General features: G+C 30.6%; 1 protein-coding gene across 7 annotated transcripts; it reads left to right on the top strand.

The window, feature by feature from the left end:
- Window positions 1-8781, top strand: LOC117680549 (uncharacterized). Of its 7 annotated transcripts, none has more exons than XM_066087557.1 (13): window positions 34-88; window positions 2518-2581; window positions 3726-3848; window positions 3930-4043; window positions 4169-4243; window positions 4862-4989; window positions 5602-5688; window positions 5804-5896; window positions 5985-6098; window positions 6800-7701; window positions 7818-7903; window positions 8456-8526; window positions 8649-8781. In XM_066087557.1, exons 1-10 carry the CDS (start codon window positions 38-40, stop codon window positions 6986-6988), a joined length of 1038 nt encoding a protein of 345 aa, XP_065943629.1. In that variant the 5' UTR covers window positions 34-37; the 3' UTR covers window positions 6989-7701; window positions 7818-7903; window positions 8456-8526; window positions 8649-8781. The 7 variants fall into 7 exon arrangements, with proteins under 7 accessions (XP_065943631.1, XP_065943629.1, XP_065943628.1 ...); XM_066087556.1 differs by having other exon boundaries at window positions 4166-4243; window positions 8649-8773; XM_066087559.1 differs by lacking the exon at window positions 2518-2581 and having other exon boundaries at window positions 1-88; window positions 4166-4243; window positions 8649-8776.
- The last annotated feature ends 723 nt before the right edge of the window (window positions 8782-9504 follow it).

The following is a 9504-nucleotide window of genomic DNA, read 5'->3' as shown; positions in this document are numbered from 1 at the left end:
GTTTGATTTTGTTTACTTCCTGATTATGACATTTATCATGTCCTATTTCCTTAGTTTAAAAAAAAATATTTTAGACTCCAAAATGCAGGTATGTGATTAGTTTATTAACATTTTTAAGCGATAATTTAATCAACATATCTTGAACTGAATGTGCAGTTGACTCCTTACATGAAGATAACATCATAAAACCATTTCTTACTTCTTATATAACTAATCTATGTTTCCTTATCTATACTTATGAATTATGACATTTTGACAATGAACTACGAAACGTCTGCACGAGAGTAAATGCTTATATATGGTATTTCAACACGTGTGATATGATGTTCGTGAGCTATAATCAAATTTTATGAATTAAATAATTATTGAGAAAAAGATTTTAAACCTACTTTCATTTTCGATAAACCAGCCCAAAATAGCAAAAAAAATGATAGGAATGTGGTGGACAAGCTCTACAGGGTCCAAGTCAGTGGGAGTTTGGATCAAAATACCTGCTTCACCTTGCAATGATATAATATTGAATAATTTCGTAAAGAGTGAATATATTTACTGTAAACTTATTTAGGGTATACATAGAAATTGGATTTGACAAATGTTGAAAAAATAAAATAAGTCAATTCGTTTCTTGAGTGCGCGATTTTAGTTTCGATGGATATGAGATAGACGTTAAGTACCACCCCTCGTGAAAAAATCGTATAGAACTTACCAGAACGGACTCGCGTTGACAATACGTACGTTAAGTCTGACAAATAAAAAAATAATTTTGGCAATTAAAATGAAAACATGTCATATGCTATACCGGTATGTGTTCTACATATGCAGAAAAGGATTAATTAACATGCATAAACGTTTCTTTTGTGATGATCAGCTAAAGGAATTTATATTGTGCTCTAATTGGATTATCATTATGATGTTGACCAATACAGGTAAGCATAATACATGTAGTAGCACACTATTATGAAGCACCGATATAGGTATAAGTATTACTTTCACTTTCTAGATAAGTGATCTCCCTTTGCGAGTATACTGTATCATCATCTTTTAATATTTGAATAAGCTTATCATCATTACCTATCCTATCGCATTTGTACAGTTTCTGTCATTTTAATTGCAAAGATTTTTTTTTTCATTTGTCAGACTTAACGTTACATTATTGAGTTGATCCCATGTTGACCCTGTGATATTTTGTATTAAATTGTGTATTAGATGTAAGTAAGTGTAAAGTTCATGTTTATATGAGTTATAAAAGGAAGGAAGGGGTCCAATGGGATTGTTTTGACCCTAAGAAACAGTTGAGATCCCCACCACTAAACCATATATCATAATTCATGTTTCTAATGTCATTATGATGCATCAAATGGTGTTGTCTTTAACCCCCCCCCCTTTCTCTCTCTGAAAAAGGAAATGATGATATATTTTGATAATTGTTGAGATCCCTATCCCTAAACCATATTTATTATTGCTAGCGCTCTTTGTGACATTGCTCATCAAATGGTATATGTTATGTCTCCTTGGAGACACCCTGACTTTCTAGAACTAGAAATAATAAAGTATTTTATCTTATTCATATGTAGTATTTGATCCATGTTGGTAATTCCTGGCCTAATGATGCTTTGTTTAGGAGACTTTGCTATTGCCCCGAATACATAAAATGTTTTGTTTATCTCAAAAAGTAATTTTCAAAATCTTAATGTGCATCTAGAGAAAAATACCAATCAAGAAATGATTTATAATTTGCTACCGCACACATGTAAGAAGACTCTGAATCTTTAGAACCAGGTTTGATTTGGGGGGGGGGGGGGGGGGTTGATGGGGTGGATGTGGAGAATAGACATTTAATTTTAATCATTTACTGTTATTAATTTTAATTTGAATATTAGTTATTGATCCCCAGGTAGAAAATAGAAAATCATATCTCAATAGATCATTTGTAAATTATGCAAGAGGGTTTTTTTTTAAAGAAAAACATTTTTTACCAGTTTATAAAACTTTTTAGACCCCAAATTATATTTTGATTTTAATAGATTATTAGACAATTAAGAAAAGTGTGAATTTAAGTTTTTTTTTATTTTAAGAAAAAATAAATGGCATTGCAAGGTTTTTTTTATTTGAAGGAAAAAACGTCATTTTATTTACAATGTAAGAAGGGATTATTATCTAAATTATCTAAGTAACTGTAAGTTCAGTTTTGTGAAATTGATTGAAAAGTTTAAAAACCAAATGATTCATTTAAAAATCTACATAATTCAATAATTGATTTATTCAAAATGTTATGGGCTGATCCAGGAATGATGAAAATAAGTGCACCATACATAAAATCTAAGAAAATTATTATTGTTTAACTTTAGAATCACCTTTTGATAGTTCAATGATACTGTATTATAGTATGGATTTATATTTTTGTATATAGTGATAAAGAAGAGTATCAACTTTTTGTTAGGAGTAAGAAATTGTTGTTCAGTTTACCAACGTGGACAATTGTACATTTTAAATATCAACAATTTTTTTTAAAATTAGGATTCTTGGGAAAGTGCGCCGGAGGAAATGTGGCTGGGTCAGGCCAAGTTTGAAGCTTATAAGCGTATGAATTAATTATTTCCTTAAAACTTGTTCAAAGCACTTATTGATTTTATTGAGCACACGTATTTTCGATGTGTATATATATATATATATATATATATATATATATATATATATATATATATATATATATATATATATATATATATATATATATATATATATATATATATATATATATATTTGTGTGTGTGTTAAATCAAAACATGTTTGTTTAAGTACATAAATGAAAGTAGTGTTGATATTTATCTCATACGTGTGATGCACATAATTATATATTCTACCCGTATGATAACCATTTGCATTATCAAAGGGTGATGCTTTTCAAATACCTCCGGTCTCACACCGATTTTTCACAAAGCCCCTTGCTTTAAGACAGTGAACTATTTTCGATAATTATCCTGTCGATGCCACATGACTATTCTACTACTAAAAATGATTTAAAATATAAAGAAAAACCACAAAGAAAGTTGTTAATAAAACTGCAAATCACGTTAGTTATCAAAGGGGTTCATCCTGACGACGCGATGAAAACTGAACGCGTTGATTGCGTTTGCATAAAAACACCGAAAAATGTCTCCAAAGACCTTTATATAACCACCAGATAGTATTCTCATTATATGTTTTACTTCAAATCATTAGTGTTTATTTTATAAAACACAAACAACTGTTCCTCGTTCGAATCAATTTAAACAATCGAGGATTCGCAAATATTTGTACGTCAACACAATTAACTATTCAAGTCCTAAGAATTTGCATTAAATTAAGTGATTAATCTCTAAAAATACATAGATAAAAACTTATTTCAAGCTTTATATCAGTGAAACAAAATTTTGAAACAGCTATATTTATCTCCGAAATGCCGTACTAAATTGTATTGCGCAATGTCACAATAACCACATAACACAACGTTGCATCATCGATTAGTCTTTAAAATTCTTAACGGACTGTCTCAAATACTTTGTGATGTAAATTAAAACGTATGAGATAAATATTAAAAAGAACGTTAACTGTGTGCTTTTATATTTGCTTCATCTTCATCCAACTCGTTGAAATGGTTTTACTCGCCTCGTGAATATATATATTCAACTCGTTAGATAAAGCAAACATAAAATCACACAATATAGATATGCTCTATATTACAGATAAATCGATGCGCTATCAGAGAGGAAGGGGTACATGTGTTCTCTTTATCCTTGATTTCTCTGAAAGTATGCGAGGAGAAGGAATTAAAACTTTAAAGCGAGCAGTATCAGATATTCTAGATGGTATGTCATAGAAGCATTAAAATGCAAGTATTTTCCCTGTATTTTGTATATTTGTTCATTGTGCATTTATTCTCCGTACAGAATTTTCTAAACACCCAGAACTAGATGAGAACGTTGCCGTTATAGTTTTTGGGAAAGAGACGAAATTTCTACAATATTACTCAAATCGTTATACGACGATTAATCAAAGCATAGGTAAGACAATATTGATCCTCTTCTAGGATTGTGTGTGTACACACATTGTCGTGTGTAACTTTCTAAAATGACTATTTGGGTCGAATATAGTTTTTATTTTGAGTTTGTTATTATGTATTTAGAAGATTTGGAGCCCATTGGCGCCTCTCCACTCACAGCGGCCTTTTTGCTAGCCCTAGGCGGTCTGTATGAGGGTTCAGGTAAAGAATATACCGGGAGATATATTATGTGCTCAGACGAGGAATTTAAGTTTTTTTTCAAGGGGTCTTAATGAAAAGGTTTCTTGTAGTTCATAAATATCTTTTTCTATTTCATTGACAATAATAAAATGAAACCAAAAACATACCGCCTGCATAATTACAAAAATGCTATCTAATTTCGTTATATTATTAATAAAATCAATAATGTGAATTAAAAGTTATTTACAAAATATACTATTATAACGAAACTGACCGGTAAAATTTATAATTGGAACAGAAAAATGAACATGTAGTTCACTTTGAGTAATAGAAAAGTGCGTTGATTTTGGGAAGTGACAATTTCTAAAGTAATACCGATAAGAGCATAAATATCAATTCAATCAGTCTAAGTTCGCTACAGCGTTATAAAAGGATGAAAATGGGGAAAAAATATTGACTACAAAACTGAATCATTATTCACTCAACATGTGCATGCACAGTTAAAACTGCTCTGGATGGACAATACTTTATTTGCTGGGTGAGACAGGTTGATCAATATTTTGCCAAACATGTCAAATCTTTACTTTCTATATTTTGTATGGTATTCTCCTTGAAGTAGTTTGTAATCTATTTTTCTAGCTAGCACACATGTAGTAGGAGACTTTCTGTTGCCTCCAAGGGTAGTTGTGTTTACAGACGGTAGACTTACAAATTTTGCTGATAACGGCGCAAAAGAACACGAAGCAGATTTCTTCCCCAGCCATCAAGTATGCATCTTGATACAATTACATTCATTTGGAAGATGCACAAATACAGAAAAATTTGATCAAAGTTATAACAACAATAATCACATTACTTATTCCTCCTATAGGTCGTTATGAATATTGTGATTTTCTTTGCTATATGTAAAATTGTCAAAAAATACTTAACCTGAAGGCTGATATATATAAAAAAACATAAATGCGTCATTCAAACTCCAAACAATGAGTTTCAGGTTTATAACGCATCCACATGGAAGAAACAAAAATGCATTTTTTATTTCATACACGTTATTCGTTCTGATAGATATATAAACATTTATCAACATCGAAAGGTAATAAATAATAAACAGATATAATATTAACAATGAACATGAAGTCTTTCAGATGTCCATTATACATATATGCACATGATACATGCAATAATCATTAAATACAGCAAATGTCTTTCTTTACAGCGCTTAGAAGCATACTATTTTAATAAGTTATTGTTTTACCTTTATTGAAATTTTTTCAGTGACATAATTAATATATATATTAGTATATTTTGCTATGAATGTAACAAAAACCACATGATATAAGGTCTATAACAGGTTCAATAAGATTTGTTCTTCCTTTTAGTTATTGACTCCGCTTTTTTCCATAACGCATCGGATTGGAAAAAACCATCCGATTTATTGCTTCCCCATTGGTGATACTCCTAATATTGTAAGCAATGTTTTTAAAATTGCATGACTATTATCTTTCAGAAATTTCCTTCGTAGTTATTGAATTACATTTTCTAAATTTCTTTATGCCTCTCAGTTTCTTATTTATTTAACAGAGTTTACTACACACAATTTCAATAAAATCTAAAGGAGGTCAAATGTTGGACACTGGCAGGGCGAGATGGTTTGGAAGATATACACTTCATTATGTAAGTTGTTTAAAGACATTTCTGCAAATCGTTATTTGGCTATAAAAATAAAACGGCTTTGACATCCGATATAATTCCATACTTATAGAGAACAGCAGATACCATTTACAGAATGACAAACAAGACCATTGTGGATAGAGGGATCTTGAATAACTTTGTCCAGTCTATAATGAATGGGCAGGCATACCAGGAAGAGGATTTAGTGAGTTGAATTCCTTGTACTGCACAACGTTGGTCTGTCACAATCAGTGCAATTCAAGATAGAAATGAATATGGACTGTTTAGTCTAGAAGGGAGACACTGTCTAGTATTTTATTCGGACCGAGAAACTATTTGATTTTAGAAAAGAGAAAGTTGCAAAAATGTAAAAATAACCATTTTCATACTTTTTTTTCGTTCTCAATAAACAATACAACATTAGTTTATCATGTCTGTAAAATCGTTGAATTTGTTTTTACACTATACTCAAATGTCCATGTCCTGTTAATATTATCTTTTCTAAATCTCTTAATCGTCGTTTTGTGCAGTATTGTTTGTTTTTAGTGAGGTGTTTCCAAACACAAATAGACACAAAGAGGAACATGACATGGTCATTAAGCAGACTAGATAAACTATAAATTTACTTCGACAAGTCTTTATGATAAGAAAATTGTGATTACTAATCAAAAAATATTTTTGTATCTTTTTGGTTCTCTCGAGAAATTGGGCAAAATATATATGGTATTTAAATCATTGAAATCATGTGTCAAACCAGTGCATTTTGATTACTTTTTTTAATTAAACTTATAAGTAACCGTTCAAGAGTTTTAGATTATAAGCGACGACTTGTGTGCAAAAAATTCATAGAATTTTCTAAACTGTTTAAACGTATTTTGTTGCTATTTTCTTTGATTACACCTAAAGGACAAAATACGCGAGTTACTGAACAACAGAGCTCAAATCATGGTGGATCAAGTCTACGACGATGAAGACTCAGAAGATGAGTTTTACAAAGAGAAATACACTGTTCCTAGAGTAGGAACAAGGGTACGCCGTGGACCCCACTGGATATATGAGAACCAGGATTGTGAAAGTGCCGGAACAATTGTTTGACACGGAGAATCAGGCATGCTTATAAAACTGTTAATTTCTGTTATTGTTATTTTATTGAATGATTTATTCGTTAATGTCTGTATAACTGTACACTATACTGTTTGTGACTTTTCGCTCTCTAATGAGTTTAAGCATTTATGTTAGGTATAGGCTCAGAACTCACAAGTATTCCTTGTGTAAACAAAACTTAAGTTTTGTGTTCTGTAAAATATAAAGTTTCTAAAAAAAATTAAAACAAATATCTAAAAATGTTTTATTGTAAACTTGCATATAACAAACAGCAGGAATTAGATCAATGGATAGGGAATGTAAACCCAAAAACATATATAGCATTCTTTTTTTTTTGTAAAAGAGGATATGTCATCATGCATAATTTCTAAAAAGAAGAGCCGTATTTAAAAAGAAAAACAATAGGTAGTCAGTTAATTTGTGTGAAAAAGTAATTATAAAAGTAATTTGCAGTAATGGTTTTTATATTCATTAAAAGTTGACCCAAGTGATGCCTATTTTTAAAAGTAAAGCAATTGTAAAATATAAACATACTTTCCTTATGTTTCTAATGTTTCTAGCTGGAATGGTCCATGTAGAATGGGATACTGGGATTCGTTGTAATTACAGTCATGGGTATGGAGGTATATATAATGTTGTAGTTTGTGATGAACCAAGAATCCCCGAAGACGGATTCGCAGCTGTTGGTTGCTTTGTAAAGCGAGGTAAGTAGTCAAATATGCTAAGTGCATTTTCAAGCATATGAAGATTATTTTTCAAATCAATTACACTTCATTTTGGGAACTTGAAATATGAATAAACACCTGGCTTGTTCTCTTAGGTTCAGACTGGAAATGGGAAGATCAAGATGGTGGTATAGGATCAATTGGGACGGTTTACAGATTAAAGAATGACGCGACTGTTTATGTAAGCGTTACATTTAAACGTTCTCTTAAGAAAGTCGGCTAAAAATTTTTATTGATTTTTTAATATAATATAACATAACATTTATAACATTATCTGATCAAGTGTAATAATTTTCACAAAATTGGTAGTAGGCCTTAATATGTACGTTTATGTTCCTAAATATAAAAAAAATGTGTTTCTCCCAAGAAAAAAGCGGGTTTTTTTTCTGTCCGTCCCTTTTCCATTGTCTTTTCTAATTATCAATTCACGTGTAACCATATTAAAATGTTTTTAAAAAATAAAGACAATCTGCTTCTTTAGTCTTGGTGTATATAATCGTAAAACTTCCAGAATTTTAAAACATATTTCTAAAAAGTCTGTTTTACGTTGTCTTTTCATTTTGGGCCCTTTCTGAACACCAGAGGAACAATCTGAAAAGAAATAGTCTATCATGCATCAAGAGGCTTTTTTAAATCATATAAAAGTTTTTGCAACCAAAAATATATTTACCCCTTTATATGTGTTAATGAAGCTAATTTTTCTATTATTCATTATTTGTATGTTTTTGATTAGGTGCGATGGCCTTCCGGGAGAAAAGGCAATTATAGATTTGGATACAATGGGAAATTCGACGTCGAAGTGTGGTAATACATTCAGACAGTTGCCTTCCATTTTTCATTTTCTCAAAATATGTCTGTAAGCTTATGTAAATTACGCATAAAAATTATGTGGTGAGGAACAAGGTTTTTTTTAAAAAAAATTTCAGCGACCCTTTCTCTCCGGAAGTTAACCAAGCTGTAAAAGACCAGCAACGAGGAACACAGAGTTTTGATGGAATGAGTTTTAATAATTTAAAGGGTTTGTGAATATATTTGTATACCATTATCTTATGTTCATAGAATATGATTTTTCAATCTATCTTTTGTATTGTTCACACTATTGATATTCTTGCTAGTCTAAAAATTTAACATCTGGGTAAAATATCATAATAACAAGTTTATAAATTTTTAAAAAATGTCAATTACATTTTGATAATACTAGTATTAGCAAACCAGTTTACAATTAGTTACCATTTCTATTAATTTCATGTTGTAGATAAAGTGAACCAGAAAGACACTGAAAAAACTGAAATAGAAAATATAGCTTTGAGTGGACCAATTGAGAAAACAGATAATGCTGAATATAACGGAACAAAGTCCAAGCCAACACAAACAGTAGACTCAAAGAAAAGATATTCTAAAATCAGAGAAATGTCATACGATCAAAAATATACCAAAACTAATAATGGAGCAGGAGACACTGTTACTGATGATGATGATGATGATGATGATGGTGATGATGATGATGATGATGATGATGATGATATAAAGACAGACTCTGTTTATGAAAATTCATTTGGATGTGGATGTTCAGAAAGGGGTACTTCTGATTTTGTAATAGACTCTTCGAGTTCAGACAAGCAAACTAAACACGAAAAACTTGGAGCTTTGGACAGTTCAACAGAATCACATAATACCGTTTCATTGAAAAGAAAAAGCTTAACAATCGACAAGACAGTTGATGCTTCTGATGTAAAAAAGACGTCTTCTTCACAAAAAGGAAATTTTGACTCGATGACTGAG

The sequence above is a fragment of the Magallana gigas genome, chromosome 6 (assembly GCF_963853765.1).
Source record: "Magallana gigas chromosome 6, xbMagGiga1.1, whole genome shotgun sequence".
NCBI lineage: Eukaryota > Metazoa > Mollusca > Bivalvia > Ostreida > Ostreidae > Magallana > Magallana gigas.
Note: the sequence above shows the minus strand (reverse complement) of the source record. Positions and strands in the feature narration are given on the sequence as shown.